Below are 19,757 nucleotides of genomic sequence, written 5' to 3'. Positions count from 1 at the left end.
CTATCTCTTGCTTGCAAGGCCCAGTTCTGCGCTGTCTGCCTTTGTGATGCTACTCTGTTTACTGACATTGTACTGATGACTTGTCCCTTGCCCCGTAGTTTGTTATTAAGGATGAAGATCACAGGGCTTTGCATCAGATTTTGTCTGCGGTTTTGGGCTAATAGCCAGAATTGGCAGTTTGCTCAACACTCAGGAGACTTGTGGAGTCAGCTGCACAATTTACATGTGATTTTGACAAACCTGGCAAATGGCTGAGAGTTGGTGAAAATTAGGGGTATGCAATACTCCACTGGAATAACTCTGTTTCCTTGGCTGCATGTCCTGGTTTATTTTTTGTTGCACTTGTGTTACACTATTGCCCCTCCAGACAGCAACATGTGATAGCCTTGGGGAGGCATCTCATAAGAAACTAAAGGAGAATAAATTCACCCACCGCTAATGCATTATTGGGTCAAGAACATGTTGCAGAAGACACCTGCAATAAAACAGCAGTCTGGAGGGACCCGTAAAAGTAGCTTTCTATGTTATTGGGTTGTTACTCTTATTTTGATTATGTATTTTGTGATTTTATATTTTGATTTTATTCTGTGAACTGTCCTGAGACCTGCGAGTATGGGGCAGTATATTAAATAAATAAATAAATAAATAAATAAATAAATAAATAAATGTTTTGTTTTTAAGAAAAGTGGCAAACATATTTTAGTAAATTAATACTGCACATACTAGAAGGCCCAACCATAGTCCCATGAGTGCGGTCTCCAGTCCTCTGGCCCCAGGTTAACAGTTGCCTGGAAAACTTGGCTGTACATCATGTGAGCCACCATCCCCAGGAGGCCTATAGAGAAAGGAAAGAAGGTCATCCACCCAAAGCCACAATTCAGATGGTACAAGAAACATTTGCTTGATGTTCTTAGGAAATGCTTCTCTGATGGGATTAACATAGTTCTAGCCTCTAATGCCCCTCTGTTCTCAGTCTCTACCCTCTTATTTCCTTTTTCTGTTGCATTTTTCTCCATCCTTTCATTTGTGGGGAAGGTTGTAGCTCAGAAATAGAGCATCTCCTTTACATCTGGGAATGTGTACCATCAGAAACTCTGAAGAGTCGCTTTCTGCCAGTGTAGACCATGGATAGGGAACCTGTGACCATCCAGATATTTGTTGGACTCAGACTTCCATCAGCCACCAACCAGTGTGGCTAATGGTCAGGGAAGTTAAGAGTTCTGGCCCAACAACATCTAGAGGGCCACAGGTTCCCTATCCATGGTGTAGATCATATTGAGCTAGATGGATAAATAATCTGACTTGAAATAAAGCAGCTTCTCACATCTCATTTCCCTTCACGCTCCCAGCTGCTTTTGCCCTGCTTTTGCTATGCTCTTAATGAATCCCCCCAGTTCCTCATCCATGCCAAAGTGGGAGAGGCACTCACCTGACAAGACAGAGGAGACAGCAGCAAAGGCATTGAGCTTCAGCCCACAAACTGGGTTCCCTGTGTACAACATCTCCACCAGCAGGAGGATGAAACTAATGAGCAGCAAGCTTATGTAAATCATCTCTGATCCAAGCGACAACCAGAGGATACCTATTGTGTGCAACCAGAAAAGACAAATCAGTCAGGGATACAGGCTGGCAGAGCTGAAGTCTGCTCTCTTCCTCTTACGCTGGAAGGCAGCCAAACCAGTAAGGTAAACATGGCGGATAGACTGCATTTATAAGTTGGTAGGTTGCAAGATGTGCAGGTAGGATGGTTACATAATGCATCACCAAAAGAGATAATATGCATTGCCCCATAAATAAGACACAGATTTGTATTCTATTTGTGTTTGCTACTCTATTTGTATAGATGCGCATTGAGAAACAGTGACCACAGTTTGAAGAGAAATAACATACATCTCACCGTGGAAGGAAGACTGTGACCAAGTGATTTGTGCACCCGCTCAGTCTCCTGCCCATGTGTTAACTGGTGGTGGACAACTTTCTTATAATTCTTTACCTTTAAACCAGGTAGCCCTTCAAATAACAGGGCTTCTTCTAATAAAGGACCATCCTTTGGGGTGCCTCAGGGTTCTGTCCTCTCCCCCATGCTTTTTAACATCTACATGCAGCCGCTGGGAGAGATCATCAGGGGGTTTGGGCTGGGTGTTCATCAGTATGCAGATGATACCCAGCTCTACCTCTCTTTCAAATCAGAACCAGTGAAGGTGGTGAAGGTCCTGTGTGAGTGTCTGGAGGCGGTTGGAGGATGGATGGCGGCTAACAGATTGAGGTTGAATCCTGACAAGACAGAAGTACAGTTTTTGGGGGACAGGAGGCGGGCAGGTGTTGAGGACTCCCTGGTCCTGAATGGGGTAACTGTTCCCCTGAAGGAAGAGGTGCGCAGCCTGGGAGTCATTTTGGACTCACAGCTGTCCATGGAGGTGCAGGTCAATTCTGTGTCCAGGGCAGCTGTTTATCAGCTCCATCTGGTACGCAGGCTGAGACCCTACCTGCCCGCAGACTGTCTCGCCAGAGTGGTGCATGCTCTAGTTATCTCCTGCTTGGACTGCTATGTGGGACTAACTTTGAAGGTGACCCAGAAACTACAACTAATCCAGAATGTGGCAGCTAGACTGGTGACCGGAAGCGGCCACCGAGACCACATAACACCGGTCTTGAAAGACCTACATTGGCTCCCAGTACGTGTCCAATCACAATTCAAAGTGTTGGTGCTGACCTTTAAAGCCCTAAATAGCCTTGGTCCAATATACCTGAAGGAGTGTTTCCACCCCCATTGTTCTGCCTGGACACTGAGGTCCAGTGCCGAGGGCCTTCTGGCGGTTCCCTTGCTGCAAGAAGCCAAGTTACAGGGAACCAGGCAGAGGGCCTTCTCCGTAGTGGCACCCGCCCTGTGGAACGCCCTCCCACCAGATGTCAAAGAGAGAAGCAACTACCAGACTTTTAGAAGACATCTGAGGGCAGCCCTGTTTAGGGAAGCTTTTAATGTTTAATAGAGTATTGTATTATAATATTCTGTTGGAAGCCGCCCAGAGTGGCTGGGGAAACCCAGCCAGATGGGCGGGGTATAAATATCAAATTTATTATTATTAATTATTATTATTATTATTATTATTATTATTATTATTATTATCATCATCATCATCATCATCATCATTATCCTCTACTCCCAGGGACCCAGTAGTAAACCCAGGGATCCTGTGCATAGGCCTGCTCTCTTTATTTAGCAGCCAGAGATTCACAACACTCTAATGAAAGAACAATGGCTCAAAAATAACAGCCCTGGAATGGAACTCCACACAAGCCATTAGATGGCACCCAGACCAACACCACAGGTAATTGGAAAGAGCAGGAGGAGCAAAAGCCAAATTATAAGAGGAAATTAGGAGTACAGAGGCTTGAAGAGAAGGGAGCACACCAGACCTCAGGACCTTAAACATGGAGGAGTTAGAGTAGTGCACCATTTCTATCAGCTAATTGCCATACCTTTTAAGCTACATGAAGCTTGTTTGAGCCTTTGGATAGGCATGGAAGGGAAGGTCTGTATTAGCAATATGGTGATATGAATCCTAATAGTACTGAAAATAAGTTCAAATAAATATCACAGAGGCCTGCTGATCAGAGAATGACCAACATCCACCTGCTTAATAAAGAACTCTGGGATTTTTGACAGGTTTCAACTTATAGTGGGTTGCATCCAGAAAAAAAAAAACCTGTCTGAATTTAGTTCTCATTAAATTCAATAGAATGTTAGTCATGATTAACTGTGTTGTGGATTTCAGTGGGATTTAAATTCAATTAACTTTTGACCCATGCCTAATAATAATAATAATAATAATAATAATAATAATAATAATAATTTTAGACTGTTCAATGCTAGACGCTGAGCATCTACTCAGGCTTTCTCAGATGTTCAAACATGTTGCTTAACCATGTTTTCATTGCTATTTTAGTTACCAAACCCAAATAAATCCATGTTATTTCTATGGGCACTTTTGTTAAAACTGGAGAAATAAGAAACTGGGAAAAGAAGCCAGAAGTCTCAGCATCAAAAGTCATAAAACAGAAACATGTCATGAGACAGAAGTGCTTTGCCAAAAAGTAAGGTAAAGGTAAAGGTACCCCTGCCCGTACGGGCCAGTCTTGCCAGACTCTAGGGTTGTGCGCTCATCTCACTCTATAGGCCGGGAGCCAGCGCTGTCCGCAGACACTTCCGGGTCACGTGGCCAGCGTGACAAGCTGCATCTGGCGAGCCAGCGCAGCACACGGAACGCCGTTTACCTTCCCGCTGGTAAGCGGTCCCTATTTATCTACTTGCACCCGGGGGTGCTTTCGAACTGCTAGGTTGGCAGGCGCTGGGACCAAACGATGGGAGCGCACCCCACCGCGGGGATTCGAACCGCCGACCATGCGATCGGCAAGTCCTAGGCGCTGAGGTTTTACCCACAGCGCCACCTGCGTCCCAATATTGCCAAAAAGTAACAAATGGCAAATATCCAGATACAGCTGTTCTTGATCATGGGATCATGCCCATTCTAAAGGTTGCGCTGGTCCACACCAGTCTGGGGAGGGGCTTATTCCTACCTCTCTCTGCTGGAGGTGAAAGCTCAATGAAACTGCGACATTTCTCATCTGAAAGAAAACAGAATGGTAAAATTATCCCAGGAGCTGCAGGAAGGAGAAGTCAGCTCTTAAATCTAGATTATAGTGTTGACATTGTTCAATGTTTTTGATTGCTTCTGGGCTATGTTCTTCTATGTTCTAAGGGTAAACGGATGGCTGGCATTGGCTGTCTCTCCATTCTCAGCCCTCTGCTGTGAGGTAGGCAGGAGGGGGGAATAATATCCATTTGAAATGCAAGAACCATCTCCAGTTTAGAATACTGATCAGAATGTACTCCAGGATTGGATGTGGCTGTGGCTAATGGTTTTGTTTATTTTTGCTTGAGGGCCACATTCAACCTTAGTCAATCCTTGGAGGATTCATGACTGATTGTCCATCCCCCACATACTAACAAATGTGTGTGTGTGTGTGTGTGCGCGCACACACACACACACACACAGAGAGAGAGAGAGAGAGAGAGAGAGAGAGAGAGAGAGAGAGAGCTCTATTTCCCCTAGCTGATTCTTTGCAGTCAAATTGACTTTTCATTCAAAGTCTCTCTCTCTCTCCACTCAAATGTCCACCCATCCCTATGTGTTCACATTAATTTTTGTTCTTTTTGCTGCTGGCTGAATTTGTTCAAGTCTTGGGCCTGTTTTGGGGGCCAGAGCAGCCTCGAGAACTAGGGCTTAGATCCATGGTAGTTCACTGGACGTCATCTGAGATATGTGCAGTACAGTCCAATCTTATGCATGTTTGTTTAGGAATAAGTCTAAGATCTATAGACTCATTTCATTAAGCATGCACAGGATTGCAGTCTTCTTCTCAAGTGAATCTTCTGAAGATAAGGCATTACTGTAAGAAGAGAATTCAGGATCAGATAGGCCTTTGGCCCGATTCTGTGGAACAGTTCTTACAGACCCTCCAAGTGTCCCTATTTTCCAGGGACAGTCCTGGATTTACAGAAGCCGTCCTGGGTTCTGATTTGATCCTGGAATTTCCCAATTTTCCTTACGTCATCCCTAATTTCATTGGAGAAATGTTGGAGGGTATGGAGTTATGGAGATAAGTAACTATACAGAAGGCAGGTGAAGTTTTTTAAATGTTTAAGTTTGATTATGTTTTTATATACGTTGGAAGCCACCCAGAGTGGCTGGGGTAACCCAGTCAGATGGGCAGGGTATACATTCATTCATTCATTCATTCATTCATTCATTCATTCATTTATTGGATGTCCCTGTTTTCATTGGAGAAATGTTGGAGGGTATGTTCTTATGTTCACAGCATGCATCACCTGTTCAATACACAGAAACAAACTAACACCAAAAGCAAATCTGGGCATCGGTCAGCTAGTTCTTTTAAATGTGAGTAAATTTAAGAATTCTCATTTCTACTAAAGCAAATTCCAGGAAGTAAAAAATTAAGGGATTAAGATGGATTTAAAATGGCCAAGTGGTAGCCTTGCATATGTAGTGTCAACAATTGCCAAGTCTATCTGTGGTTTTATATCAGGCTATAAACAAGTGTCCAACCTGTGCGTCCTTTGCTGCAAAGTCCTTCTTAACTATATTGGTTCTCAGGCTTCTGGTTCTGCAGATTATATTCCCCAGATACAGGTTTGCCTTTTGAAAGTTATTTTGTCCTCTCCAGCTGAACACTATCTTGTAGGTTTTCTTCCCCACCCCCGCTGCCTGCAAAACTAATCTCTCCAGGTCCCTTTGTATCATTTTACCCAGCTTCTTGGTGTTCAGAATGCCTCCCCATTCTGTGACAGCTGCGCATTTCATTGAGACTCTGTGTACTACTTCATGGGCAATTGAATAAAATTGACCCTGCTTACTCATACCTTGTTCCTGAATGCATTTTGGGAGTGTAAAATGTTTATTTCAGTAGAGCTTGCTTCCTGAAGAGAATGATTATTTGACATCAGGATTTTATGGGGCTGGTTCTCCTCCCAGGATGTCACAAAAACCTCACAATGAGGGAGGAAAGCAAAGTGCTCTAGAGGTAGCTGTTTGGGTCCCATGTTAGCTGGATGACAAAAATGGGAATTGAACTAAAACCATATTAAATTGGCCCTCCTCTTACTACAGTGGTACCTCGGGTTACATACGCTTCAGGTTACATACACTTCAGGTTACAGACTCCACTAACCCAGAAATATTACCTCGGATTAAGAACTTTGCTTCAGGATGAGAACAGAAATCACGCTCTGGCGGTGCGGCAGCAGCTGGAGGCCCCATTAGCTAAAGTGGTGCTTCAGGTTAAGAATAGTTTCAGGTTAAGAATGGACCTCCAGAGTGAATTAAGTACTTAACCTGAGGTACCACTGTGTAAGAAAAGTATTGATGAACTGAGCAGGAACCATTCAGATCCCACAGTCAGCACAATGCAACAGATTCCCCCATCTTCATTGTTAATTTTGAGAAGAATTTTTTTTTTTCTGGTATAACGCTATAGTTCCTAAATCAAGTTTGGTGCAAATTCCCATGCAGACATACCTTTATTGCTGCAGTGGCTAACCTGTGGTCCTCTAGATGTTGCTGAACTGCATTTCCCAACTTCTCTGACCATTGGCCATGCTGGCTGGGGCTGATGGGAGTTGAAGTCCAACAACATCTGGAAGGTCAGAGGTCAGCCCACCCCTGCTGCACTGAAAAGCTGGCAGCCATACTCATTTCCTTGCACCGTTTGGAGACTGAGGTGGTGTGCAACAATATTATGAAAGGAAGAAGTCCTCATTCGCAGCTTCACCCTTTGACTGACTGCCTCAGTGGGAAAGCCAAGGCAGAAATTCCTTCTCTGTTGGCTTGGCTGGGACAAATTGCCATTTGGCTCCTCTGTTTCCAGAACAATTTCTCCCAGAGCCATCCCACCTGGTCGTTATGTAACTTCATTATGCAACAGTATGAAAGAGTCAGCACCTTTTGTGTTATGTCTCTTGTGTTATGATAAAATGTCAATCTCCTTAAGTGCTTCGGTAGAAAGGCAGTACATGGAAGTGAATGAATGAAGAGGCAGACTAGAGAGATTACCTGAGCCTTCAATGTTCTCCTCGCAGGAAAGCCACATGCCTGTGTGGAAGTACCGGAAGGCAAAGCGATCGTCCCCGGTCTCCCAGCTATAGTGCACCACATCTTGGGAGGGTGCAGAGGAATTGCTGGCCCCTCCGTCAGGAGGCATGGGGGCACCGATGCACTTGGTGTTCTTAGTCTTCCCGCACAAAGGCTTGGGGACTTTCTGTGTCCCCACACACCAATAACTGCCCAGCAGGGCTGTGGTGGAAAGGCTGAGAGCCAGCAGGTTCAGGACCACTGCCAGAACAGCCCGACGCCAAGGGAGGATCTTCAAAAGCTTCATCTGCAAGAGGCAAGCGAGATAGTTCCCTCAATTCCAGGGATTTATGAATCGTAAGGAAATAAAGCAATATCAGGGGAAAACATTTCAGCTCTGATGCTTCAGGCCTTGCAAACTGCATTCAGCAATATAAAGTGTTGGTGCTGACCTTTAAAGCCTTAAACAACCTCGGTCCTGTATACCTGAAGGAGCATCTCCACCCCCATTGTTCTGCCCAGACACTGAGGTCCAGTGCCAAGGGCCTTCTGGTGGTTCCCTCATTGCGAGAAGTGAGGTTACAGGGAACCAGACAGAGGGCCTTCTCAGTAGTGGCACCTGCCCTGTGGAACACCCTCCCTTCAGATGTGAAGGAAATAAGCAGCTATCTTATCTTTAAAAGACATCTGAAGGCAGCCCTGTTTAGGTACGTTTTTAATATTTAATGCTGTATTGTTTTTAACACTCGATTGGGAGCTGTCCAGAGTGTCTGGGGAAACTCAGCCAGATGGGCGGAGTATAAATAATAAATTATTATTATTATAAATTATTATTAATGGACAGTACAATATAATGGAGAGGATTCCTGGAAGAAGACCTGTCACATGCACCAGCAATGGGGAATCTATAGTCTACCATAAATTGTTGGGCTACACCTCATGTTGTCCCTGAGCATCGGCAATGTTGGCCATGGCTAATGGGAGTCCAACAACATCTACAGGACTACATGCTCCCATTGCTGACATACATGGGTGGAAAGATGAGGGCCCAGAAATACGCTGCCTTTAAGTGCAACCGACAAACCAACAAATGTAAACAAGAAACAAGCCTCTCTCTTTTTAGCTACATATTGTCATGGACCAACCTGGGCCCCATGATTTGGCATACACAGAAGGCATGGAAGAGGGTGCCAGCAAAGGCAGGGGACGTGGGGACACTTCAGGGGAGGAGACTGGCACTGAGGGCAAGCGTCACCCGGGAGAGGCTTGATCAGGGGGGAAGTGACTGCAAGGGTGAAGAGTGCCCTATGCCGAGTTGTCAGGATGAGGCGAATATGGGAGACCTGGAAGAGGGTGGCGGAGGCAGCAGCAGCAGGGACTGGGGAGTGAGCAGGGGACCAGTGGAAGTGTTACCAGAGGGGCCTGATCCAAGCAAGAAGGGAGTCCAAACGCCCCCCTCCCTCCACTGCCGCTGTCAACTTGAGCTCATAGGCGGGCAAGGAGGGAAAAACAATGCTGTTTGCCTAGATGAGGAAGCGAGTGGCTGTGTTCATGTAGTCAGCAGCCTGGAGAGAAGGTGGAGAGATTCCTGAGGAAACCTGGCCAAGCTAAGACGGGGCTGGCTGAAGAGAGCATGTGATCGCTGCCCCTGTAGCCGATTCAGATTGGAACCTGCCCTAATAGTAGTGCCCTTTTTAAGGAAAGGAGAGGCAAGCCTCAAGGGTCAACACAACAATCTACAGGGTAGGCACGAAGAGGAGGAGTATTGTGAAGACTAAGGGGGTGATGTAGGGCGTTGGAGAGCAGAGGATGGAGTGATTCACTGGGTGAAGGTGCAGCAGACTATCTTGGACCACCCCATCTCAAGCCTGCACCAACAGCGACACATATACAGTTCACACCTTCTTGCCCTATCTAAACGGATAATAAATTTCCTTGTTCTGTATTGACAACAGGGATGGTCTCTTCATGCAATTAACATTCCATTCTTTCAATTGCACCATCAGGCTTTGAACAGACAGGCAAAGCCCATGCACCTGGAGCAGGCTCCCCACCGCATTACCTTTGCTGAACGCAATTTGCAACGTCTGAACCAAGCAAGACCATTTCAGATTACACCACAACAGGCACAGCCCCCTCCACCCAAGGTACATACTCATTCTACAGGTTTTCAGTATTCCTCAACTTTTCAGCCCTTTACCCTAATGTCTGGTTGCCACCTTTATGCATCAGTTTATGATTATTATTATTTTTTTAAAAAGAAACCTACATGAAAAATTGTCAGCATATTAGTGTGCATATCTAATAAATACATTTTGTCAGCACTTTTCTCTAATTCAATGCAGTTTTACATGTTATTTTCATCAAGGGATGCATTTGCATCCAACCTTTCCCCTAATACATACGTGTGTGTGCATGTATTGCTGGAAAACTGCATTGCAACATTCACGGAAGTGTGGATTTCAAAAGGAAGCTGCATTTTGGTTTCTTGATTGTTTCAGGAATTGCAAAGTAGGTGGGATCACATAGTGAACTGAACCAGATTTCTCCCCCATCCTGACTTCTGTGAACTCCATTGAGTTAACTTATTTTAGAATCCAAGGCATCTGAAAAACCTCTGAGCATTATTTACCCTTCCTGCTCCCTGATCTTTTCTGAGGCAGCCACGTGGTTTTGCATTCCCACCCAATATTGGTCATGCATGTTTGTACAGGAATTCTGCACACACACACACACACAGAGAGAGAGAGAGAGAGAGAGAGAGAGAGAGAGAGAGAGAGAGAGAGAGAGACTTTAGAGCCAGCAGAGTCCAACTGGGAACCAGAAGCCAATCAAAATCTATGTGGAGGTAGGAAGGAAACCCCTCTGATTTGAGGGTTGCTACTTACACATTACACTGAACAAGAGAACAAAAGAGACCACGGTTTGCATTAAAATCTGCCTGTGCTAATTTATAAGTACTGTATATATGCAGAATTTAGAAATAATTGCTTTAATTTTGATAGTAAACACGTCTCACCATTGTGGGGAAGACTGTCACTGGGTGGGATCTGTATGCCTAGTCAGTCTTCATTCATGTGCTAGATGCTGATGGGCCACTTCAAGGCTTCTGCTCCTCTCTCTCCTGCCGGTTTCTTATCTTTTAAACCAGATTTAGACTGGACAGACCTTCAAATACAGGGTGCCTTCAAATAAAGGCCTGGCCCCTGAGAACCCTTCAAATAGAGGGTGCCCTGGATAAAGTAGGACACATGGCCACTCTAGATTACTTCCGCCACTTGCAGAATGCTTCCCCTCCACTGCAACAGCTTTATAACATACCAAAGCATCATCAACATTATATTTCTTATCCATCCTTCACTCTAAGTTTCTAGAGTGGGTTGCAATAATTATAGCACGTTGCAACATATGACAGAGACAATTACCTTTCTGAAGGCTTTTCCAGTTGCTGCAGTTTAATGTGCAAGCTGCACTGAATGTCAGGTTCTGGGATTGCCTTGAATTCTGCACATCTTCCAGCTAGGTTTGCAGATGCCAAACTCATCCTGACCCCCTTACACCTCTTCCTCCTCCCTTTACCCACCCACCCTCCAAAAAAACCTCAGACGCCCCCTCCCTTCAGACTCCTCAGTGATTATTAAATGCTGTCCATCCAGTCAGCAGCTGTTTTGAGGGAAATGGGCATTTTATAATCCACAATGCAATCACAGCACAGCTGTTCCTGGAGATTACAGAGAGAAAGATTGGTATTGCAGGCTGGGATTAAGCATAAGAGGTGACCTCCATTCACTGCAGGAGGAAATCTTTCAGGGAAAACAGAGCTGCAGTCATTCATGACCAGTGGCGATTAAACTGGCAACAGTTCAGAATGAGTTGGTGGGCCTCAGCTCTGGTGTAAAAGGCCCATGGCACAAAATCTGGGGCAGCCACTGATGCTTCTCCATGACTTCACCTTACCAAGAGAGGCAAGGGGTGCAAGTGGTCAGTAAAGACGAAATGATTTTTCATATTGTTATTGTTTCATTCATGATGCAAATTCATCTACGTCTCTTCAGTCATATGCCTGAATATGCAAATGCTGCAAATGCTGAAAATCTGTTGTATAGGGAAAGTCTGCAGGGGGCTTCTGCAAGTAGAGCTCTCCCTGTGATCAGGGTGAAATAGGGTCCACGATCACACAGAGGTGTCTACTTACATTTCAGCAAAAGTGAGTTGAAACCCCATGCAGACCTTCTCTAGGACTAAGGGAGATGCACAGTGTGCAAGGACATTGGAGGTGAGGTTTGCACACCTGTCCCCATCCACACTTCTACCATTCATGTGTTCAGGTGCTCTGATCAGACACCACTAGGGTGTTCAGGTGCAAGATAAGACAGGACTCCTGGCAAGAGCTGTGCTGAAGAGCTTGCACAAGCCACCCCTGCCGAAATCCCCTTTTCTTCCACACAATTTTTAAAAGTGCAGGAGGCCTCTCTTCTTTTGCAGCTGGCCACCTTAGATCCGTGTCATGTGAATGTGGGGTGGGGGTGGGGAGAGAGAGAGAGAATAAACACATTCTGAGGACTGGGACTGGAAATTTGGCACTGTCGCTACTTGAAACTTTCTGATAGCATTTCATTTTAATTCAAAATTTCTAACATGAGGCTTGGAGCGAGAGCATGGGGACCAGAGAGCACACAGCTGCACAAATTGCCAGGTGTGCAATTTAGTTTTTGTTGGATTACACAGGATTAGGAAGTCCTTGAGGTAGGCATCATCGCTTACATAACTATCTAACTGGAGTAGGGAGTGCTTTTAAAATTGGTGTACTCAGTGGAGGACTGATTAATTTAGTGTCCCCCTGGGGAATCAGAGCAGCTTATTGGTTTCTGGCACTGCAGCCACACTACTAGAGTAAGACTGAGGGATTCACAGAGTCTGAAATTTTACCCTAACCCTGAACTAGTTCTCTTGAGGCTACTTTAGATAATATAGACATGGGGGTTGAGTATTTTATTTGTTTTGACGGTTTTCCTGTCTCTTACCCATGTATGCACAGATCCTCCTTGTCCACACTTATCTAACACTTGCCAGCACCCTCAGCAGAATGACCTGAATGTGTAGGCTGTTGCATAAACAAACTCTCAAATGCACAAAGCCTCTACATTTCCAGTGGACCCTGGACCTAGTGGTATGGGAGAACACAGGAAAATGCCTGTTGGAGCAGACCAAAAGCCCATCCAGGATAGCGTTCAGTCCTCACAGTGGCCAACCAGATGGGGAACTGCACTACATTTTTCTGCACTTTGATTTGAGCTCTGCCGAGACTTATAAAACTCATATCTAGGAAAAGGAATACGAAGCAAACAGTGGCAGTTATTTATCCCAACAGTAGGTGGCACTCCTTCCTCATAATTCTTTCTGAGGGGTGGAATCCCATTTGCTCCAGTTTTTGAAAATCTCCTACCACTAGAAGGGTAAAAGACTCTTTCCTCCTTTTAATTCTTTATTTTTAAAAGGAACAAACAAAAACATTTGGATTTCTTTTTTCTCTGAATGTATTTTACCTCCTTCTCCTCCCTCTGTGACTATGGAATATTTGTGATACCACCCTAGAATTTTTATATAATCAAATCAATTACAGGTATCTTGAAAATACCTGCTGCACCATCTCCCTGCTTTTGCTGTGTCCATCCACCTAGAACTGGGCTTTCACAATATACTTGTTTTGAGAGACAAAGCCAAAATCCCTTATTCTTTATTGTGCTCATATCTTGCTGCTCCCAATTCTCTTCCTAGTTTCATCTTCTGCCACTTTCCACTATCTAAAGTGATCCCTTGACATGTTAGCATGATGATTTCGAATATGAAAACAATGCACTATTTATCCTTTTATAAGCATATCTACAAGGGATATATCTTATTTTGGGGGGTGGGAGGGAGGACAGGCAGGCAACTGCTGTACTAACATTTGGTATCCAAGCATAATTTTATTTTTTTAAGGTCATGCTTAAGTTAGGCTCAGCATCCCTTATGCATGATGATCCAAACACTTGATTCCTACAAATGCTGGTAGGATCTTCCTGTACTCACTATCAAATGAGGTGGATAAATATTTGCCCTGGGGGTAGTCAACTATATGAGGGAAAGTAATGCTGAAATAAATTCCAGCATTTCAGCACCGTCTCTTTGCACTGTTCACATTACCGTGATGGTACACAGTATGCCTATTCAGGCCAAGTCTCAATGGGTGATACTTAATGACACCGAGTCATTGTTAGTCATAAGAACACAAGGAGAGCCATGCAGGATCAGGCCAAGAGCCCATCTGTTCCAGGATCCCGTTCTCACAATGGCCAAACAGATGCCCCATGGCAAGCCCACAGGCAGGACCCAGGTGGTCTCCCCTGGCAGAGATGAGATGTGCTGAATCGGCAGCCCTGCCCTCCCAGTTCAAAGGGCAACACCCCACCTGTGACTCTCAAAGATGGCACAGCTCTTCATCGCTCCTCACGGGGGGCACAGGAGGTTTCTTCCAGTGGTGCTTCAATGATGAGTCCTTGGTAGCAGCCCTGGAAAGAGATGGGGGACTTCATCACAAACAGGAACACCAAGACAGGACAAGGCACAGAGAAATGCAGAGAGAGAGAGAATCAGCCATACCCAGGCAGCTGTTCTCACAGCTTATCCGATGAGGCGCTGGTTATCTTCAACCCTACAGCTTCTCTTTTTTGCCCACCCGAGTTAAAAAATTCCCACGAGGTGGTCCTTTTCACTCCTGGCTTCTGCAAAGGAAGTATCCTTCCCAGGGCAATAGCACCAAGACTGCTAGACCTCTCAAAGCTGGAGACAGACTCAAATGACAGTGTTTTTTTGTTTTGTCTTTTTGCTTGAGCCCTAAGTAATTCCACTCAGATTGTAACCTTTATTTAGCTCTTTAACCCTTCCTTAGCAGCAGTATACGTGGGATGCGCATTTCTAGCTGGTAACTACATTTGATGGGGAGACGTGATTGGCTTTCACAAATCCCCTACTATGAAAGGCATCAAACCCCTCCGGAGATTTTAAAAATAGGAAATGACTTAATACTGGGTATTAGAAAGCTCCGGAATCAGAGCTTATTATCCAAAGAGGGGTGTTTGTCACAATTCCTCCTCCCCAAGCCTTGTGGCGTGGCCGCCATTCATTGCAATGGCAACAGATGTGCAAAAGATGCTTAGCCTGGGGTTCTGCCACAAAGATCCAAAGATCCAAAGTCTTGTGGGTCCCCTAGCAGCTGTGTCTTGTCTACTCTTAGTAAAGTAGTAAAGTAGTTCATTCAAATGAATGAGAAAGAACAGCAGTGACAATGAGAGAGATAGTTTTGTAAAAGAAAAGAAAAAGCCAGAGAGAGAGAATATCATGGAGTTGCTGTGTGTGTGCTCAAAAGATGCCAGTTACATAAATATGAAGATCAGATGGAGCCACAATAGGAATTTTTGGTCTTGCATCGTGTGAAATTGTAAGCTTGGAAGTGAAATGTGAGCACCCGTTATCATTTCTCTCTCTCTCTGTCTTAACAAAGCCTCAAATTTCTGAGGGTCCTGACCAAATGTCTCATTTCCCTCATGGGATGATTATTTCCAAATTTGTTCATTCATTCTGAATTATGTCACAGAAGTGGCGGGATTTCCACTTTTGCACAAGGTGCTGTGTCCTAATCTAGAAGCGCTCCTCAAAGAAACTCTTGCCAGCCTCAGTTATGTCACTTGAATGGATGCTTAGCCCAGGGATAGGGAACTTAGTCTTATATTGGTAATCCTTACACCACCACAATAAAGCAAGTTAGTTTTACTGATCAATACTAATCAATAAGGTAAAAGGTAAAGGACCCCCCGGACAGTTAAGTCCAGTCAAAGGCGACTATGGGGTGCGACACTCATTTCGCTTTAGGCCGAGGGAGCTGGCGTTTGTCCGCAGACAGCTTGACTAAACCGCTTCTGGCGCAAAGGGGCACCGTGACAGACTAATCAATATGAGCACCCTCACACAGCAGGTGGTGAGTGGACTGAGGCTGAGGGGAGATTTGAACCAGGGATTTCTCAAGCTCATGCTATTAAGCCTTAATTGCCAATTATGCAGTCTCTTTCTGGAGAACACTGGAAACATTGGAAAGATGTTCTCTGTCCAGCCCAAAGGGGACTTTGATTTCTTCAGTGGAAAGGGGGGGGGTTACATAAGTTTACAATAAGCACCTAGAGACATTCTTCTCTCACTGGATAATTCACTTTGGCTGTACACAAGCCACTACTATGTTAACATAGGGGCATATACATATCCGGAAAATGCTTTCTTTTTTTAGTAAAAGAGATGGGGAGCAAGCAGAGAGGTATGGTCACTCAATAAAGCATTAAAAAAAGTTTGGTGTTGATTGTCCATATTGTCTACATTGATTTGCAGTGGGTCTTTAGGGTTTCAGTTGGGGGTGGGTCTCTCCCACCTCTTCCTGGAGATGCCAGGGATAAAATCTGGAACCTTCTTCATGCGAATCAGATGCTCTGCCACTAACCTATGACCCGTTTCCCCGAAGACAACACAATGTGTCAGGAATTAAGGACTTGGGAGATGGCAATGGTTACTTAGCTGTGAGGGATAGACACTCTGCACCAGCTCAAGGGCAAACCTAATATATAAACTGGGTAAAATGTTAAGCTAGATACATATCTATCACAGAATAAGAAGTTTCTAGAACAGACAGACATACAGTGGGGTACCTATACGGGGAATTGTGTGAAATAATTGTTGCAGAGTTGTAAAAACAAGTCAAGCAATTGTGTTGGGGGTCATTGGTATTCAGACAGTTGTTTTCCTATGTGTGGAAAACAGGAATGCCCAGCCCATAATTTAATCACATTGTGCCAGTGGGTGTGGTAGTGGTTGCTATAGAAACAGTTCGTACTGTGTAATTCCTCTTCCTCTGGCTTTAGGCAATGAGGAGTGTCTGGCTGGGTCTGGATATTACTCGTGAGGTCTGTTTCCCACAAACAAAACCATTTTCCCGCACAGAGATCATTTCTAGGAAGGGAACAATGCACTTATTTCACCAGCATTACATGTGAGTTGCGGATGATGAAGCCCTCATCCTGACTTGGCCAGTCCATGGCACTTTCACTCACTCAGCCTCCAGTCCCTGGAAGAGGTGCTGTGGGGAGATCAGAGGAGGGGAAACTCCAGAGCCTTGTGCCAGGACAAAAGGTCCCAAGGACCCCTGGAAAATATGATATTCCTAAGGATGCCCTTGGGAAATGGCATCTTTCAAGGGTACCTACCTGGGGTTTTGGCCCCATGCCAAAGCGGGGAGGGAGATAATTTTCCCTGCAGTTGTAGTTCTGCAGCTGCTGGTCTGGCCAGTCAGTGGGGTTTAAAAGGAGCAGGTTAGGGACCAGGGGCCATGTGAGTGAAAGGGAGAGGATTTGGGGTGTTACAGGGGGATGAACCAAGCTTTGGCCTGCAAATCAGGCACCCTGCTTCCCAGTTTGGTGGGAAGTAGCTCAGCTTATTTCTCCAGCAAAGCTGAGGTGAGCTACAGGGGCTTCCTCATCACTATCCACATATTCAAGCCTCCTCTTTTGCAGAAAGCCGACGCCTGAACTCTTGAGCATGTGCAAGCTGCTGTAGGTGGCATCAAAAATATGCTTGTTTCCCATGGAAATCATGTGCATGAATCACAGGGTATGAATCACACTTGGGTTTATGTGCTTTCGCTCTGTACAAGCAAGGATTGGAGCAGCCAAGCCAACTCTTTGGACCAAGCCCTCTTCCTGAACCTTTGACAGCAATATGAGTGGCAGATATGAGCTGGTCAAAGTACTGTGTCCCTAGCTTCACCTATGGCATTCAACTTCTCATTAAAGGCACAAGAGCAGGGCAGGGCATTTTCTTCTATTATCAGTTGGCAAGCTTACCCAAAACACCCTCTGATTCTCCCCACATGGGAGGGACTGCTTTGGGACTTTGGGGATTAGGATTGACTGGGTGGTGCAAAGCTCTGACTGGCCGGAGAACAGTAGATAGAAAGATCTGCAGGGCTTCTCTGACTTCAAAGAGAAGTATAAAAATTTGTTGGGCATAGGAAAGTGTGAGGTCTTGAGATTTTGAGGTTTGTTAAAATAATAATAATTGCTTGATATTTTCATTGCCCTAGTAGCCCTAGTGGACTGCTTGCCACCCTATTCCTGACAAGCATTTTTTTAAAATTAGATTATCTGGCTTTGATTTGTGGTGGTTTGTCCAAAGCAGAGAAGACCAAAAGAACAAAAAAGCAGAGTGACTTCGGGTTGTCCAGGAGAAGGCAGCTTCCAACAAATTAAAAGCACAGTAAAACATTAAAAACTTCCCTATACAGGGCTGCCTTCCGGAGACAAGAGCTAGCAACCTGATGGACAGCATGGATTAAACTGTACCACTGCTCCACATCAGTCCAAACCCAAAGCAGGGGGCAGCTCTGAGATGAATATTTCCTGTGGCCTGGGAATGGAGGAAGAATCTTAAGGTGAGGATCTCTGCTGCCCCCTACAGTGCTGCTAATAAATGCATCCCAACAAAAATTGCTTTCTGGAGAAAAGAGTAAGATTAAGCAATTGGACCCTGCCGTTGGTGACCGGGGCTTGTTTTTGTCAGCCAGCGATGGTATGAAGAAAAGAGGAAGGGAGGAGCACCTCTGAATGAACATGCAGAAATCTGAGGAGCAGGAGGGTGCGGTTGACAAACAGAAACATTACACAGAATTCAGATGTTGTGCATGTAGCTACTGTGCTCAAAAGAAACCAGAAAGCCATGTTGAAATGTCGCAGTCATCTGCATCGAGGATTTGCTTGCAAGTTGCTGCTCTAATGAGGCTGCTCCTAGCTTGGGGATGAACAAGAGGAATGAAATGTCCAGCAATGCCATAAGAATGTTACAGTTGTGACAAGGAATAAAGATATTGCTAAGTCACAGCAAACTTTGACACATCGTGATGCAATATAAATATAAAAGGAAGGGAATGTACACACTAAGACTGGCCTTGTTCCATTTGAGTTTCATAGAAGGAAGGTTCATTTGGGTTGAGCAAATATTTGAAATATTTCCCCCTCCTTTCTCAAAACCAGGATGTCTATAAAAAGCACAGCTTAGAAATGTGAGATGCTATTCCATTCAAATAAGGTGTTAATTAGAGGTGTATTGTTCCAATCTCATCCGTGATCTCATACAATCTCATTAGCATAGGGTTTGAATTGAGGGACGAATCAGTGGTATATTCAGTCATTTACATGAGACCTCCAATTTAATTTTCCAGAGGCTTCTTGGCCAAACAGAACGAAACCTTTGTTTTTACTCAAGTAGTAGGTATTTTCTTTTGCAATGGAATAAGGTTTTTGAGCATTAATAAAACAATGTGGCAAGCTGTTTTAAGTTTGCACAGACGCCTCGGCCATTTTGAGCAGTACACAAAATCAAATCACTCTAAGTGCTAAAACAGGAAGCAATAAAATGGACATAATTCTGTGTTAAAGTTTAAAAACAAAGCTTGATCTTCTACTCAATTCCTAGGGGAGGCAGTAAGATTCTGCATTTATAGCATGCACCTATGGGCAGTGACAGTATGAGAAGCCTGGGAATATTCACAAACATTCTGGCTTCTGAGGGGAATGAAGCTCACTATAGCAACTCTCTAAATTGAAAGGACAATTGACCAGAAAAGAAACTTCATACAGACTTAGGGACAGCAGTAGCAAAGTATGATAAACTCAGGAAATATGAATAGGCTTGTTATTACCTTTCATTCCCCCAAGGAAACAAAAAATCTCACTCAGGAAAGTGGTGGTGGGGAGAAGAGGAAATGATGGAGCTCTATATAGTGAGGGATAGGGAGGAAATCTGATTCAGTTCACATTTAAAGGCAAACCTTTCTAATTCACAATATCCAAAACAATATGCAAACAGAAACACAACCATTCTTTGAAATCCATGCTTCTCCAAATTCTGAGGTGCTGTTCTCCAGCCAAGTAAAAAAATGCACTTACTAGTGTAAAGTATGCATAAAAATGCATATATCTGCAACAATAACACAAAAATGCATCTCATTACGGGAAAATACTTTGTGAAATT

The 19,757-nt window shown here is 44.5% G+C and overlaps 1 protein-coding gene across 4 annotated transcripts in view; it reads right to left on the bottom strand.

The window, feature by feature from the left end:
* Positions 1-19,757, bottom strand: part of GSG1 (germ cell associated 1) — a 112,452-nt gene that overhangs the window by 3,310 nt on the left and 89,385 nt on the right. For all 4 annotated transcript variants that reach the window (XM_083462790.1, XM_083462793.1, XM_083462791.1 and 1 more), the window contains 5 exons: positions 14,101-14,200; positions 7,632-7,956; positions 4,579-4,626; positions 1,430-1,582; positions 724-835 (listed from right to left, as the gene is read on the bottom strand). In XM_083462790.1, the coding sequence (XP_083318916.1) occupies positions 724-835; positions 1,430-1,582; positions 4,579-4,626; positions 7,632-7,956 (638 nt within the window). In that variant the 5' untranslated portion in view covers positions 14,101-14,200. The remainder of the gene's footprint in view (positions 1-723; positions 836-1,429; positions 1,583-4,578; positions 4,627-7,631; positions 7,957-14,100; positions 14,201-19,757) is intronic.

This window comes from Podarcis liolepis, assembly GCF_965112155.1.
Source record: "Podarcis liolepis genome assembly, chromosome: 10".
NCBI classification, from domain to species: Eukaryota; Metazoa; Chordata; class Lepidosauria; order Squamata; family Lacertidae; genus Podarcis; species Podarcis liolepis.
This window is presented reverse-complemented; position numbering and strand designations above follow the sequence as displayed.